General features: G+C 47.1%; 2 protein-coding genes across 2 annotated transcripts; one reads left to right on the top strand and one right to left on the bottom strand.

Annotated features, from left to right (window-relative positions):
- Positions 1 to 107: 107 nt before the first annotated feature.
- Positions 108 to 6,039, bottom strand: LOC100822560 (dipeptidyl aminopeptidase 4). Its single transcript, XM_003572624.4, has 5 exons — positions 5,236 to 6,039; positions 4,217 to 4,411; positions 3,492 to 3,521; positions 2,295 to 3,407; positions 108 to 870 (listed from the first exon to the last, which is right to left on the bottom strand). Exons 1-5 carry the CDS (start codon positions 5,734 to 5,736, stop codon positions 319 to 321), a joined length of 2,391 nt encoding a protein of 796 aa, XP_003572672.1. The 5' UTR covers positions 5,737 to 6,039; the 3' UTR covers positions 108 to 318.
- Positions 6,040 to 9,971: 3,932 nt separating this feature from the next.
- On the top strand, positions 9,972 to 12,992 carry LOC104583502. The gene is made up of 3 exons (XM_010235846.3): positions 9,972 to 10,102; positions 10,457 to 11,676; positions 11,747 to 12,992. Exons 1-2 carry the CDS (start codon positions 10,068 to 10,070, stop codon positions 11,031 to 11,033), a joined length of 612 nt encoding a protein of 203 aa, XP_010234148.1. The 5' UTR covers positions 9,972 to 10,067; the 3' UTR covers positions 11,034 to 11,676; positions 11,747 to 12,992.
- Positions 12,993 to 17,435: the final 4,443 nt, after the last annotated feature.

Below are 17,435 nucleotides of genomic sequence, written 5' to 3'. Positions count from 1 at the left end.
TGTACCTACAAACGGACGGAGTGAGTACGAAAGAAAGTTCCAGCAATCAGAGGAAAACTCCAAAGTTGGCAATTAATAATAGTCTAAACAAAGCATTTCTTAACCGGTGACGAGGATCCAACATCAAATGCATATTTTGGATTATTTCGAAACCTCACTGTTCAGCCAGGCTACTGCCGCATTATCTGGGAAAAGAATCATGCACGTCCGGAAAAATACAGATGACCAAAGATCAAATAAACTAAGATATCATGCCGACTATCCAGGCTGAAGTTACACAGGGCAACGGCAGATTTATACAATGCATTTTGCCCAGTTTCACAGGCTTCTCTCTACAAAATCCCAGATCCTCTCCTCCATATAGATCCGATCGTCTAGCTGGCGTGGCATGTGCCTCTCATCAGGGAAGAGGAGGATCTCATAGGGCTTGCGTTCCGCCATCAGCGAGTTGATGAGCCTCGCGGTGTGCCTAAAATGCACATTCTCGTCAATCATCCCATGGATGAGGAGCAGCTTCCCCCTCAGATTATTCACGTGGTGCATGATCGACCCATACTCGTAAGCATCTCTGTGCTCCGAGGGCAATCCCATGTACTTCTCTGTGTAAAAGGTATCATACCCATCCCATGCGGTCACCGGGGCACCAGACACTGCACAGCAGAATGTGTCGGGAAACCTCGCGAGGCACATTGCTGACAGAAAGCCACCGTAGCTCCAGCCATACAGACCAATATGCCCAGCCTTTGCTAGGCCTTGCTCTATTAACCACTCAGCACCTGCTAGCTGATCTTCAGCATCGACACGACCAATGTTGTACTTCAGCTGTCCCTCAAAATGTAAACCCCGCCTTGCAGATCCTCGGTTGTCCATCTGCCAGAAAATATATTGTCATGAGAACCAGTGATAGATACAGATCATGCCTGACTGCAAGTTTATGAATCTAATCCAGTGATAGATATAGATCATTGCCCTATGGTTTGTCACATACAAACAATAGTACAATACCGTAAATGTTTTGCAGTAAAAGAGTTACTGACAATTTCACACATTTTACAGGGTATGTTCTCCTACACTGCAACAGTAGGAGGCAAAGTAGGCGACTAAACCTTCCTTTGTTGCATAAAAAACTGCTAGAAAGCCGAGTAAATTTTCCTGTTTGTGCAGGTACTAACCATAGCTACCAGATTCACGGTTCGCTCGGTTCATGATTCATCACTTGCTATAGAATCGAGTTCAATGGGGGATATGCATCTATAGTTTGCGAATCCAGCAACTGATTCTTGAATTCTGATTTGGTGAGTTCAACTCGCTTTGTAAAAATCCAGTAGATGAAAAAGTAATAAAGCTCTTAACTACCACATGTCTTGATAGCGTTTAAAAAACCTTGATCGTAAAGCATATATGTTATGTTGGCCTGTTCAATGAAGCCCACATAGGCCCATTAGCCCTTACCTGACGTAACTAAAGTCCTCAAGCTACACTTGCCTGTTCATGCCTCCAGTTCTAGTGGTTCTTTCGCTGTTGCTCTGTTCAAGCCGCTAAGCCACCTCTGCTGCTTTTCTGCTGCTACTCCACCGCATCCCCATGGTCAAGCTGCTATCACATCTGTGTCCTCAAGCTGGCTCATCTCCACTTTTTCCAGCAGCAACCAAGTGGGAAGAGCAGAGGACCAGCGACATCAGGTGCAGGCACAATTGCTCCCTTTCCCCTCCGTCTACCCTTGTCCTCATCTCTGTTTACCCTCTCAGCCCCGCTCATCACAGTGATTACCCAAAGATTTCATTTCAAAAACATTTTGCGTTCGATGAATTGGACTCCGAATTCCTCACGGTCTGGAGCAAATTCGAACCCCGATCAAGATCGATCGGGATCAGGATTCGGAAACTGTTCCAACGGATCCGGTAACTATTGTACTAACAATCAGCTAATGCAATATCTTTCTGTTACATCTATGCATGCTAAAATGAAAGATGAATATTTAACCAACATTTCGTTTTATGCACTGTTGCATTGGTATAACTTGACATGCATTTGTCTTCTTTTCAGAATTGATAATTTCGTGCACATAAATGTATTAACTCTGAAACTGGTACTGACTGGTAGCCTGTGATATGAATTGGAAGTTCCCTGGCTCTAGTGTCATTCTTTTACTTTCTAGACATCTCCATTTTAGTTCAGGTGTGAATGCATTGCACATAGGTGATTTCTCTAGTAAATAACTTCCGAAAAAAATACCTCACGAACTACAAAAATCGCTTTTGACAAAATAATGATATCAAGCACGAAATGTTTACCTTCCAGACTAATATTCCCTTACTTCGCAAATACTGAGCTCTCATGTCAACTGTACTGATCCATGAATCACTAACAAGCTGAACGCTAGGACCACCATAAACGTTAATTAACGTTTTATAGGGAGGCGGTCCATATTTATTCTCGTCAGGAAGATAGAGAGTCCCATAGAAAGAGGTCCCATCCTTCCCTGAAAACTGGACCATCTCTGGAGACAGCTGCTGAAACTTTTTAAGTGGCTCAACTGTTAGTGGCTGTTCATATAGAGGCATTACTACACTTCCATCCAGCAAAGAACACAGCAGGATCACAGGTGGTGATTTTATTGAGTCATACACATCAATAAACCTTAGCAACTGATGATCAAGAATTACTGAATGCCGTCCAGTGCCCTGAGTCAACCTCTTAGGGGCTTGTAATGGCAGGCTCCAATCAGGAAAGAGGTTGGTGCAGTACAGATTTGTCTCCAGTGGTCCGTCCAGTGTTCCAGTAAAATAGATAAGTCCAGAACTCTCGTTCACACCAGCAATTTGGTCGACCATCCAATCACCTTGTGTGACAGGCCCTAAGCACTCACCATTCTTGTCATGAATATACAGGTGCCTAAATCCAGTCTTCTCACTGGCCCAAATAAAACCACCTGGATATTTACTATTCACTCCTTTGTCTAGAGGAGTAAAACAATCATTTAATGTTATCCATATATCATGCTCTTCTTCTAGTAAGACTTCTCTTTTACCCGTGGTAATATCGAACTTAAGTAGCTTAAGTTTTGTGTGTGCTCTGTTGAGAACTTGAACCGCGAGAGCATTATGATGCATCCAATTGACTCTAGCTAGATATTCTTCATCACCATGGGTTCCAAGTGGTTCTCCACAAAGGAGATCCATCCAAGTTACCTCTCCTCCATGGGAAGGAACAACTCCAAGTCGCAGTTTAACATTAGCTGCTCCAGCAAATGGGTAGGCATGGTCTTCTTGAGCATCTGGACCAACACAACTTTTGCCCTGATGCATGATTCGATATAGTGGGATGTCAGAGGAATCAACTTCAGTAAATGCAAGGTGTTTGCTATCAGGAGACCACCAGAATCCCATCTTCCTTTCCATCTCTTCCTACAATGTGAAAATGCAAGGTATTAGATGATAACAGTCATGAAAACAAATTACATAGAAATGCTGATGGATCATCCTGGATACCTGTGCAATATACTCAGCAAGTCCATGTATCTGATAAGATAGAAGACATGTAAATGTTAGATTCTGAATTTATTTCCACTTCCCAGGTAGAATATCGGTAGCATTAGAATATGTGGTATATATATATAGGCACATTAACCAATGAAGATGATAGATTATTGAGGAGGGAATTGAACACCCATTTTTGTTGCTTAAGGGGTGAATTTAAGCTTACTAGTTACTCCCTCTGGGTCACAGAAAAGTGATGTTTTGAACTCAACTTCAGTCAAAATTCAAAAACCCTGATTGCCGATATCGTTTTGAATACTTAAGACTGAAAACTCGGAAATCATATGTATAGATTTGGCTTGAACAGTATTTCCATAATACAATTTCTTTGTTGGGTATCACATATATCATAGTAGAAAGTAGTGTGTCAATATCCAAAACATCACTTTTCCATGAACTGGAGGGAGTACCGTTTAAGACCAAACATACATGAGCTGTTTGGCCCTGGATTTACGATAATTTTGACAGCCTAATATTAAACTGGATCCAGTAAGGCCTTGGTAACAAGAGATAGGCACATAATATTTGACTACAACGCATTATTTCTTACATATGCTATGATAAAAAATTAGTGTGAATTTCTAGTTCGAAGGACAGTCATGTAGAGTTATGTTATGATAGCGACAGTCAACATGGTCCTATTAAAATATTACTTGAACCAGAAGCCAAGAAGCTACCTTCCCGCTTTCTCTTGCACCATATGTCAATTGCCTAGTTTCCCCATCAGCAAAACCCAAGTTATGCAGTTCATCATCCCTGACATATGCAATCATGCTCCCATCTGGAGATAGGTGTGGATCGATGATTGGGGATGTGGGAGTACTTTGCAGCTTGAGTACTGGTTCCGAGCCAGATAAATCCTGGAAGTAAACCTATTGAAAAAAGGACAAAATAAACTCATGTGTCTGTTATGAAACGTAGAATTTTTGGAGATGTGCAAAGATTTTCAAAAGCTTCAAAAACTATAGCAACATGATGATATGTATGATAAAGGCACAACGGTGCTAAACAAACCATCGACGGAAGCAAACAACATGGTTGCCAAGCTTCAGCAGAAAAGAAACAATGATTACAATCAGAAACATCAGTGACCTAAGTAACAAATTATAATCTAATAAATGGTTATCTGAGAAAAAGAAAAGGATTCTGGAAACTGAAAGTAAAAAAAGAAAAGGATTCCGGAAACTGAAAGTACCTAAGTATAAAAAAAAGAACATTGTTAAACAATGATGAGAAACTGTATTTGACAATATAGTAAGGCAGATCAACATTACAGCAATTAATATCTGTAGAAAGAAGAATATGATGAACACAATGCTATCGAGTTTAGTGCGATGAATCATCAAAGTATTCTTATCAAAATTATTTTCCACACTAAATATTGATTTGAAGACACCCCCTCCCCCTCCTGAAATTCTTACAGACACGTCTCAAAGATATCTACAACCCATCCATGTTTTAATGTAGCATATACGTGAAGCCTCCAGTGGTGTCGAAAGACTGGGCAACCTCTGAAGAGAGAGATGAACTGTAGTGAAAACTGAAAACCACAAGAGCCCAATGAAACAATTTTGCCACATCATAGTATTCCTTCTCGAAAGAAAAACTTGCACAATAATATCGGTCATGATGAGCGGTGGACTGGAGTAAGTCGTGCAGTGAACTAATAGCAGAAGGTTGAAGGGAAGTTACGGACCCCGGAGGGGAGAGGGACGACAATGCCAGCACGAGAAGAGGGGGCACCGGACCGACGGGCACGCCACTCGTACCTCGTGACCCCAAGGCCGCGCTCCCGGGAACGCTCGCGCCGCAGCCGCTCCTCCGCGGATAGGTTGCCCTCCTCGAGCCCGCCACCATCCGGTGGGGCGAAGAGCAGCTCCTGGCGGCGCTGCCCGGGGTCCAAGGTGAAAACCTTGCGGTGGAGCGTGCCATCGGGGCTGTACAAGAACGCCACCCGTCGGTCATCGGGGCTAAAGCTGAGCGCCACTGGCGCCCCGTAGCCAGGCAGCGGGTGCTGCACGATATCCTCCACGCGCATGCTGAGACACCCACCGGATTCCTCGTTGCCCCCGCAAACGCCGCTGCTGCCGGCGACGAAGGAGTCGGCGAGGGGCATCTCGGTCTCGACCTCGAGGCGCGGCTTCTTGCTGTTGTGCTGATCCGACCTCGCCGACACCGCAGCGTCAAGAGATCGCATCGACCGCGAGGCAGCCACCCGAGATCGCGGAGTGTTCCTCGGGGGGCACTTTCCTGGCCGTAATACCGTGATCTTGCAGACCGGGGGCAAGAAAGGTGGGATCTCTCCGCCGGAAAACCAAGAAGCACGGAGCCTTCCCCGCCAGAGAGGCCGGGAAAGGGGCGCGGGAGGGATGAGCGAGGAGCGGCGGCGCAATTGGAGAATGGAGATCGGAGGCCGCCGCTTCGGGTAAGGGGGAGGAGGAGGAGGAGGGGTGATTTTTCGTTGGGGTTCGGTCGTTGGTTGTTCCAAGGAGCCTATATGGCTATTTTGTAAGTTTGTTGGGCAATTCGCATTTTCGCCTCCATTTTCGTTGGATTATTTGTTGGATGGGCATGGTTGGTTGACTGGGTTCGTCTAAAATCCTATCCTCAGGCTCAGACTTCGGATAAGAGATTTCTTCCTTCTTTCGGTTTTTTTTGGAAATTCGGTGGAGAAATATGGAGGAGCTTCGTCTGAATTTGGATTAGGATTGGTTAGGGAGAATTGGAGAGATTAAGGGCCTTTTTAATTTATAGGATTTCTAAAGAAAACATAGAATTAGAGTGAATGCACTCTTTGAGTCTTATGAAAATTGGAAAACTGCAGAACTTAGCTTCAAAGAGTGTACACCTAGGGAAAACAAAGGAATTTTTCAAGAGGTTCGAGTTTATGAAAATTTCTTCAAATAGAATGCAAAGGAATTCATAGAAAAATATCTTGGGTTTTATACATGTGAATCAAATAGCCAACAAAGGAAAATCCCAAGGATTCAAATCCTTCGAAAGTTTTATGAATTTCCTCTGAACTAGAAAGCCTAACTCCCACGATTTCAATAAGAGTAAAATACATTGACGGTCCTAATTCTTTTTTAAAAAGTGTCAGGTTAGTTCCTAAATTAACTATGAAAATATATGTTTGGGTCCCAATACTTTTCAAAATTGTTCACCACAGGCACTAAGTATGTGTCTCCTAGTCTGATTGTGTGATGTGGCCGTTTGACCAGCGTCACGTCCGTCTAGGCCCACCTGTCGGGTAAATGCTCTGAAAATTAGACCATATCTTCAGACCACAGTGGCATACAATGAGCCAAAGTAATGCCAATTTTACTTGATTTCAGATGGACGGAATCGTTCAATTTTTCTTTTGCAAATAACAATCCAGCTTGTTCCCCGACACGTGGGCCTAGGCCTACGTGGCGCTCGGCCACGTCACTCGGTCAGACTAGGAGAAACACTCTTAGAACTTGTGGTGAACAACTTAAAAATGTATTACGACCCAAACGTGCATTTTCAAAATTTCAGGCTTAACTTGACAACTTTAAAAAGAATTAGATCTCCTGTGTATTTACAAAAATAACTAACGTGTCATAGTTTTGGCCTACACACTTTTTTTTTGCAAAAACAAACTGACTTGGGAGCTTAAAAGAAATATGATGCCAATTTAGCAGGTTAACGTGGCAATTATGGGACCAAAAACCATGATAAATGGCACCAGTACCGCTTCGGAAGGGGTGAGCTATCATTGGTGTTCGGTGAATAACATACGGAAAGAAACTTAGAAACCATTTGCGTACTTTTTGACAAGTTGAAAGACGAAAAAGATACTTTTTCCTATTTTATTGAGATTCCAATTCTGTTGCCTGCCGTGAGATATGAAATATTCTCATATCTTGACTACCAGATTACTGAGAAAACTATGTTAGTAAAGGATTTTTGAAGTGGGCATTGCCTTCTGGATCCAAATTATTCTCTCTAATCTATTACAAAAATAACTATTCCCTCCGTCTAACAAAAGATGTCTCAAGTTTGTTAAAATTTGGATGTATCTAGATGTGACTTATGTATAGATGCATTTAAATTTAGTCAAAGTTGAGACATCTTTTGTTGGACGGAGAGAGTAGAATATACTTGACCATTTTGATATCCCACTGCAAGGGCCTCTCTGAAACATGTAAATTTGAGAGACCGCATATATGAATTTGGTGCCACAAAGGCAACATAATAATGTAATTATGGACCTCTCTCCCATGATGAACAACAAAACTGAAAGAAAATCACCAGAAAGGAAGGTAAGGAAAAATGAACTACATGCCATAAAATAAGAAGGCTTGTAAGTGACCTTCTAAGATCATGTACATTTTTTTTGCGGGTAAACTATAAGTGATGGTGTAGATCATTCAAATTTGATACATCTCGTGATTTTATTATTAGTGGTGATTCAAAAGTGATATCGTACTGGTTGTTGTTCCCCCATGTTCTTTTTTTGCGAATTGGGAGAATTTCATTGCATTAGGTAAGGGTTACATCATCCGTTTCCCCTTGATCCTGAGGATTAGATCGTAGCCAACAAGAAGTTTGTCGACTAGTCCTGAAAAAAGCCACCATTAGTGGTGATTCAAAAGTGATATCGTACTGGTTGTTGTTCCCCCATGACTGACCCTATTCTGCGAACGGTGAAGTTTGAAAAATCTAATCTCCCTATTTGAAGCTACCAACATCTTAATTTCCTCAACAATTCCTCCATACCTTGACATATCTTGCTGGTGGGACGTAATCATAGCAATAGCCTGTGCACAGTCCATCTCTACGACAACAGGCATCTCTGTGCGCTGAAAACAAACGCAAACCCTTCCATGCAGACCGAGAGTTCAGCTTGCAACGCATCATCGCAGTGGAACAAATAGCTGTGGCACAAAAAACAAATCTTCCTGCACTGCAGCGTGCAGCCTTACCTGTACTTGCCTCACCAGTGGCCAAGATATAGGCTCCATCAACATTCAGTTTGACCCATCCAAGTTCTGGGGGCTCCCAAGGCACATCTACAGGCTACATCAGGACACAATGACTTGGGAAACTTCGTGCTTGAGCAATGATATGAAATCACATGCTTTCCCTTCAGCAAATCATCCTTTAGGTCTTCTTGATTGCTATCATAGAGTCCACATGAGGGAATTGCATAAACCACCATCTATTGGTGTCGTCGCACGGGGCTCCGACATCGGGGGCGTGCAGTCACGGCCCCCTTTTAGGTTCGGCAGGGGCGTCGGGGATCGCTCCGGCGATCGCCGGCGTGGCCGATGGTCCTTCGCGACTGGCGAAGTGATGTACTCGGGGTGCACACAAACCAAGAATGCATGCACGCACGTTTTTACCCAGGTTTGAGCCACCCGGAGGTGTAAAACCCTACGTCCTGCCTGTCTGAACTAGTATTGATTATGGATCAAGTGTTTACACCTTGCCGGGGGAGGGTCCCCGGGCACTCTCTCCTTTCTTGCTAAATGCTACTTGCTATTCTTGGACTAGGGCTAGTTGTGAACTCAACCGAGCAGAACCAGAACCCAAGAAGCGAGCGAAAAATGAAAACCGAACCCTTTGACCGCCGGCGAGGGTCCTCCTTTTATACTCAAGGGGATGCCACAGGTGCCGCGGCGCATGCACTACAAGTGTCGAACGGGGAGGCATACAACTCCCTCTCGGTGAGCTGGTGGCATGCATGGGTGCCACCTCCGCCGCTAGGGGTCTAAAACCCCAGGGTAGGAGTGGACAACCACTGTTCACCTGATTTGGATGGGTAACGCTCCTCCTGTCGGCTCATTTAATGAGCCGTGCGCCTCACTCCTCGCCCTGGTGAGACTGCACACCCTGTCCCCCGCCACGCGTCCGCGTGGCACTGATGCTCTGCATGCTCAGCCCCACCCTTGAGGCGGGAGCCTCCGCCCGGGAACTCTTCCTCCCGGCAAGTTGCTCGCCAGGAAGCGCCCAGGCCCAACGCACCCGGGAACCCCCCTCCCGGGAAGCGGCTTCCTGGGAGGTGCCCAGGCGGGAATATTCCCCGAAACCCAGCTAGCCCTTCCGGGCTGGTAGCTTGCCGGGCTGTTCGTGGCTGCTGCCCGGGAGGGAACCCTTCCGGGAACTCGGAGACGGGGCCCACGCGTCGCGTGGCGGTGGTACCCCGGGTGCCACTGGTGCGACAATTGGGGAGGCTTTTGCGCAAAACACCACCTATTCGGATTTTTTGCACTTTTCACCACCTATCGGGTTAATCCGTTACAGATAGGTCCTAATGGGCTCTTAGACAAGTTAACAGCGTTTCTGACGGGTGGGGCCCGCCAGTCAGTGCTGACGTGGCCAACCCACTTGGCCACGCTGGATCGGGTCGGGTCTGAGGCGAGGCAATAAAACAAAAAAAATCCCTGTTTCCTCAGAAAGATTGGCTTTCCCGTGTTCTTCTCCTCTCCTCTGTCTCTACCGAAGAAACTTGGAGGAGGCAAGGCAGCGACTGGTGGAGCGGCGGCGGGATTGGCACCGTCGATGGACCCGGGGGAAGGCTCCTCCACCGGCGTCCGGTAAATCTTCCCCCCCCCCATCCTCTTTTCATCCGTCCCTTTTCGAACCCAGTTCTGGCCCGCGTTCGAGCCGCCTAGAGCCCTAGTTTTTCTAGGTCTCTGAAATTGCAATTGATCGACGTCTATTTTGTTCGAAACCTTGAAATTAGGGTTGTGGTTATGCTACTACTGTAATGTTTTGCTCGATTTTGCCATCAGTTTAGGACCGGGTCCAGTAGCTTTGGGGAAAATCGCATTTTTAGGATCTGTGTTGGGAGTTCGGTATATCTCTGGACAATGTTGGGGTCAAATTGGTCATATATTTCAGATTTTGTGTGCTAAATAGGCTTGCACATTTTCTTTGTATTTTCACAGAAAGGAGAGCGCTACACAGTACAACATGGACTGGCCATCGGATTGCTTCTTCGAAGAGCCAAGGCCGGTTCATGTAGATTGGCCAATGAACAATCAGTTTGATCTGAATATGAATTGGCCTATGGATAGCCAGGTTGACCTCCACAGGGACTGCAATTTCGAAGGGTCAGAAAGGCAACCAATTGATCTGAATGAGGACATGGGATGTGATAAATATTTCCGTGATGATTCAGGTTTTGGAAATTTCAATGTTTCTGGCCATGTTGAACTAGAGCCTGAACCGTTCCCTGCAAGTGATCATGGTGAAGATGAAGTTTCTTGTGATGGGCATGAAGTGAGTAAGGCAGCAATGCGCAGGGCAGCAAGAAGGGCTGAATCAAAGGCCAACGCAACTAAGGCTCGGGAGTTGAAGAAAAGGATCGCTGCGGGCACAAAGGAAGATGCACTTGTGATTAGTGATAGCTGCAGTGATGAATTGAAAGGTCTCACTGATTCAAGTGATGATGATGGTGTTGAGTTGCTATCCAGTAGATGTGTTTTACAGAAGAAGAGCAAAGCAAAGCCACTCAAGAACTAGGTGTATTATGATGAGAATAAAAAGGATGCTCATGAGCAGCTAGAGTTGGACATGTGCTTTCTTCATGTGTGACAAGTTAGGAAGGCATTGGAAGAGTATCACATAGCATACAGCAGGAACTTCACATATTTAAAGAATAACCAAGAAAGGGTGATTGCTTGTTGTAGCTCTAATGGGACATGTCCTTTCATGTTGTATTCATCTGCTATAAAAGGAGAAAGCACACATTGCATAAGGCAGCTGAATCTCCCTCACACTTGTAGCACAACTGTTGAAACCTCAAGGATCAATAGTTCATGGATTGCCAAGAAGTATGAAGATCTGATTAGGAGTGACCCAAGCATAAATATCACGGCTTTACAAGACCATGTCATGAGAGAGCATGGGATTGAAATATCTAAGCACATGGCTTACAGGGGCAAGAATAAAGCCCTTGAAGCTCTCCAAGGAGATGCAGATCAGCAATATGTTCGTATAGAAGACTACATGCAGACTGTCATGGAGAAGAATGTTGGCTCTAGATGTAGTGTTTCAACAACCATTCCAACTGGTGATCCTCAGCAGAATCCAAGGTTTCATGGTCTCTTCTTTGCCTTACATGCACAGCTTGAAGGGTTCAAGAATGGATGCAGGCCTTTTATTGGTACACACACATAAACTCAGCTTCTTTTTAGTTGGACATCAAATTAAAATCTAAACGGTTATGTTTGCAGGTATTGATGGATGTTTTCTGAAGTTGGGTAACGGAGCACAGGTTCTTGGTGCAATAGCTAGAGATGGCAATAACAATCTTTTTCCCATAGCATTTGGGGTTGTTGGATCAGAAGACACTACAAGCTGGTCATGATTTCTAACTCAGTTGAAGTATGCTCTTGGTGGTACTGCAGGACAGTTTGCCAACTACACCTTCATGTCAGATAGGCAAAAGGGCCTTCTAGGTGCAGTTCATCTGGTATTCCCTGAATCTCACCATAGGTACTGCCTTAGGCACATATATGCTAATTTCATGACTGCTGGGTACAAGAGTGGTGATTTGAAACTACTAATTGATCGTGCTGCATATGCATTTGATAAGTATGACTATGATCGAGCCATGCTAGAGCTGAAAAGGGCTGATGAGGGTGCTTGGGAATGGATTAGTAAGATACCCCCTAGGCATTGGGCTAGACATGCACTAGATACACATTGCAAAACTGACCTTGTTGTTAACAACCTAAGTGAGGTGTTTAACATCTAAATAAACAATGTTAGGGACAAGCCAATAGTCATCATGATTGATTCAATTAGGACCAAACTAATGGCCAGATTTGCAGCCAAAAGGGAGGGGATTGAGAATGCACAATGGGAAATTACTCCTACTTATGTTGAAAGATTAGAGTTGGAGAAGAAAAGTGCTAGATGGTGTAATGATGTGTGTGCAAAGAAGGATTTATGACAGGTTACTGGGTTTGATAGGACTTATGAGGTCAATTTAGCAACAAAGACATGTGGTTGCTTCAAATGGGACCTCACAGGCCTACCATGTAGACATGCCGTCTGTGCCATATGGAAATCCAAGCAATTCCCTAAGGATTCTGTTAGTGAGTTCTTTAAGAAGCACATGTACAAGGAGGCATACAAAAACCTGATATATCCAGTACTAGGACAGCATGGATGGACCAAGACAGCTAAACATGATGTAGACCCACCACAGTATGAAACTAAACGTGGATGAAAATAGAAAAAGAGGCATCGAGGTCCAAATGAACAATCACAGGAAACTTTTCAGAACAGAATGACAACCATTAGGTGCTCCAATTGCAAGGCACATGGGCATAGGTACACAAATTGTAGGCAACCATTGAAACCTGACTTGGCAGGAAGAAAGGCAGGGCACAAGGTAACATTCATTTGATCTTTTTTTATTGTAATGTGCTCTTTTATCTTCATGTGCTCTTTTGTTTGTAGTCTGTGAGAACACACTCACAAGATCCAGCTCCTCCTCCTCAACAGCGAGCTGCAGCTCCTCCACCACAACAGCGAGCTGCAGCTCCTACTCCTCAACAGCGAGCTGCAGCTCCTACTCCTCAACATCGACCTGCAGCTCGTCGTCCTCAGCTGCGAGCTATAACTCTTCGTCGCCAACAGCGTGCTAGAGCTGCCCCTCCATCCTACGAACACAGCCGGCTCTACTCCTACTTCACTGCAGGTCTTGGCGCCTTCACCCAGGAGTCTGGCACTTCCTAGCAACAGTGATCAAGCACTGTTTTGTGATAGATGATGGTTGTAACGGCAATATGGCATGCACTGTTGCTTTAATCTATTGCCGGAACAACATATTTTGGTTTGTAATGGTTGTATGAGACTTGAAATTTCTGTATGAGACCTGGCAATGGCTGTAATGAGTGTATGAGACATGAAAATTTCATGATTTAGCATGCAATGGAACTGTTATGTGCTTTCATGGATGTTTGTCTGGATGTAGAATATATGCGGTTCTTCTATGTCTTATATACATGTCAAATATTTGTCAGGTTACAAACACTACATGTCAAAATTTTGTCAGGTTGCAAACACTTCATGTCAAAATTTTGTCAGGTTATAAAGACAACATGTCAAATATTTCTCATATTACAACCACTTCATGTCAAAATTTTCTCAGGTTCTAAAGATCAGCTGGCACCCTCTTCACAGGTTCATACATACACCATCATGCCTAGAAAATGAATACACCATCATGCCCAGAAAATGAGTGCCCAGAAAATTAAAAAAAGAAATTGCATTACATAGGACAAAGTACAGGTTGTTACCATTCCACACACATAAGATTCAAAGATTGTTCAACAATTTAGAAAAGCAACAATTCTAACAACAATTTAGAGAAACATGAAGCCAGCAACTACAACACCAAGGCAGCCGGTAACACTAACAGCAACAGCTAACCACCTTTTGTAATTCTCAACTTCAGCTTTCATCTTCTGCAGCAGCATTCCATTGCTAGCTTCCAAAGCAATCAGTCGTTTAGCTTCCTCTATCTGCATCTTCATCCTTTCTTCCTCCATGGAGCACTTCAAATCATCAATTTTTGATTTTCCATCCCAAATGGCTCTCTCCTTCTCCAAATCTTTGTTCTGCAGCATCCACCAAAGCTTCCGAATACTCCTTTTAAGTTGTGGACACCAAAACAGGATCAACCCAATGCTCGGCTTGTGCCACACTCCATGCTTCGACTAGCCCTGCACAAAAGGAGCCTGCCGGGCGTCCACGTTGCGTTGATACTCTGCCTGCACTGGGCACCGGCCTTGTTGTAAGTTCCTGCGTCAGGAGACACCCTCCTCGGCAAGTGAGCCTCCCGGGGGGGCGTCCTGATGGGGATCTTCACATTGTCATCCGGGGTAACCCCCGCAGCCCGACTAGTCCTGCTCCAGGCCAACCCCCTTCCCAGGCTCCTGCCGGGCTGGTGGCTTCCTGGGCAGCTCGCACTGTGCTGACCAGGGTGCCGTCCTTGAGGGAGAAGGGTTCCACAAGCTCCGCGGGCGACAAGGGCGAGAAAGCTCCCAAGAAGCCTCCGTCGGAGAGGGAGCAGAGGAACCGGGAGATGAGGGCCAAGCGGGCCTTCTTCAAGCCCGGCTACAACGGCGAGGGGGTGACAAGATTCGGCACGCCGTCGCCACCTCGTTCAACGAGTACGGCGAGACGCTCATCTTCCCTGCTGGCGGCGACCACCAGGACAACGACTTCCGGGTGTTCGCCCGCTTCATTCTTGCTGGGTTCGTGCCTCCGTACTCCCTTTTTCTCCATGCTCTCATGGCGGCGTACCAGCTCAAAGTTGCGCAGCTCCACCCCACATCCCTTTTCCTTCTCGCCGTCTTCCAATTTCTTTGCGAGGGGTTTGTCGAGGTGATGCCGTTAGTGGCGCTGTTCCGCCATTACTTCTACCCGCGCGTCGAGCAGACGGGAGTGATGTCGTCGGGGGACTCATTCCGCGCCCGCTATGCGCTCCGCGGCAACGTCATCTTCAAGGAGGGCTTCCCCCTTGAGGTAGCGGGAGATGTCCACCGCCCAAGGCGGGGGTTCCCTACTCATGCATGCCGCCACATCGGCAGCATGGACCTCCGCTGTTGCGGGGTTTCCTTCGGTTGACCGGGGGGCTTCCCCGGCAGCCGGCTTGGGAGTGACTGAAGGCGTAGTCCGCCTGTGCTAGAACACTCCCGCCGGGACTTTCCGGCGCTCTGCTGCCCACTTGGACAGTTCATCAGCCGCGAAGTTATCCTTGCGCTTGATGTGCTCGAATCGCAAACCCTTGAACTTGCGTTCTAACTTGCGGACTTCATCCACGTACGCTTCCATCTGCGGGCCGTCGTTGTCCTTGTTAACCTGGTTGATCACGAGTTGGGAATCTTCGCGGACAACCAGGTGCTTAATATCGAGGGCGATTGCCGCCCGCAACCTGGCGAGCAACCTCTCGTACTCAGCCGTGTTGTTGGTGGAGTTGGGGAAGCCATGGATGGCGAATTTCAACTGGTCTCCCGTGGGTGACTCGATGACGACTCCGGCGCCAGCCCCCTGCAGGCTGAACGCGCCGTCGAAGTACATGACCCAGTGGCCTTCGTCCAGCCTGGCGGGCAGGCTGGTCTCCGGCTCCTCTTCTTCTATGTCTGTCGAGGTTCACTCTGCAACGAAATCAGCCAGAGCGGCACTCTTGATACTCTTGGTGTTTGTGAAGCGCAGATCAAACTCCGACATCTCCATCCTCCACTCGGCCACTCTCCAAGTGGCTTCACGGTTGGTGAGGGCCCACTCGAGGCAGAACCCTGACACCACCGTGATGCGGTGCTCCTGGAAATAATGGCGCAGTTTGCAGGATGCAAGCAGAATCCCCAGCAAGAGATTCTGCAGTTGCAGGTACCGTACGCGGGCGTCGCGCAACACCGTGTTGACGAAGTACACGGGGTGCTGCACGAGCCGCTTGCGTGGTATCGGCGCCGCCGGCTCGATGACGATTCCCGGGTTCGAGGCGGTTGCCGGGGCTGGCTCAGCCCCCTGCCCCGTAACCCCAGCCCCCGGGAGATCTTCTTCTCTCTCGTAGCAAGCACCGAGCTGACCACTTGGTCGGTCGCCGCTAGACAGAGTAGCAGCGGCTCGCCCGGTTTGGGGGCAACGAGGATCGGTGGCGATTTCAGGTACTACTTCAGGTCCTGGAACGCCGCCTCAACCTCGGGGGTCCAATCGATTGGGCCCTTCTTCTTCATTGCCTTGAAGAAAGGCGCGTTCGCCCCGCCTTGAAATGAAACGCCCCCGCGCGGCAACACAGCCGTTGAGGCGCTGGACGTCCTTCACCTTGCGGGAAGCCTCCATCTTCTCGATAGCTTCTATCTTCTTTGGGTTGGCCTGAATCCCCCCGTGTGAAACCAAGAAGCCCAGAAGCTGCCCCGAGTCTACACCAAAAGTGCATTTCTCAGGGTTCAACTTGAGCTTGATCCTGCGGAGGTTATCGAATGTCTCCCGCAAGTCATCAATAAGCAAGTCCCCGTGCTCTGACTTGATGACGATATCATCCATGTAAGCCTCAACGTTTTGGCCTAGCTGGGGTCCCAAACACTCGCGTAAGGCACGCTGGAATGTTGAGCTCGCGTTCTTCAACCCGAAACGCATGCACGTGTAACAGTAGCAGCCAACCGGGGTGATGAACGTTGTTTTCTCCTCGTCCTCGATTGCCATCTTAATTTGATGGTAGCCAGAAAAAGCATCCAAAAAACACAACAAATCGTCAAGGCCGCCGACCTCGCCAACACATCAAGCCGCATCCTTGAGATCGCACTTGATGGACAGGATTCCATATGTGGACGGCATCTTCATCACGCCATACGCGCAATGGGTTGCCACCATGAACTTGATCAGCACTGGCCGACCAAGGATCCCGTTGTACGGCAATGGGGTATGAGCCACATCAAACATGAGGTGCTCAGTCCTAAACGCTTCCCGGGACCCGAAGGTAACCAGCAGCGTGATGCGCCCCAGGAGGCGCACGATCCCGGGGTTCACTCCCCGGAACGGGTCGGTGGGCTTCATCTGCTCTAGTGGCAGCTGAAGCTTCTCCACCAACTTCGTAGTCAGGAGGTTTAGCCCCGCTCCATTGTCCACCAACACCTTGGTCACCGTCATGTTGTTGATGATCGGTGAGACCACGAAGGGCAAAACCCCTGACCCCAGCTGCCAGGCTGGGTGGTTCGTCAGAGTTGAAGGTGATCGGCACGTGTGACCACTTCAACGGATGCTGCATCTCCATGTCCAGCAACAGCGCACACACCTCCCGGGTGAGGCGTTTTACTGCGCTATAGGATGAGAGAGCATAAGCCCCCCCATGGATGCAGGCGAAGCCGCGGGGCTTCTGGAAGCCGGGCTCGTCGCCCTCGCGGTAAT

This window comes from Brachypodium distachyon, chromosome 3 (genome assembly GCF_000005505.3).
Source record: "Brachypodium distachyon strain Bd21 chromosome 3, Brachypodium_distachyon_v3.0, whole genome shotgun sequence".
NCBI classification, from domain to species: domain Eukaryota; kingdom Viridiplantae; phylum Streptophyta; class Magnoliopsida; order Poales; family Poaceae; genus Brachypodium; species Brachypodium distachyon.
The sequence above is the reverse complement of the archived record's forward strand: the minus strand, read 5'-3'. Positions and strand labels throughout refer to the sequence as shown.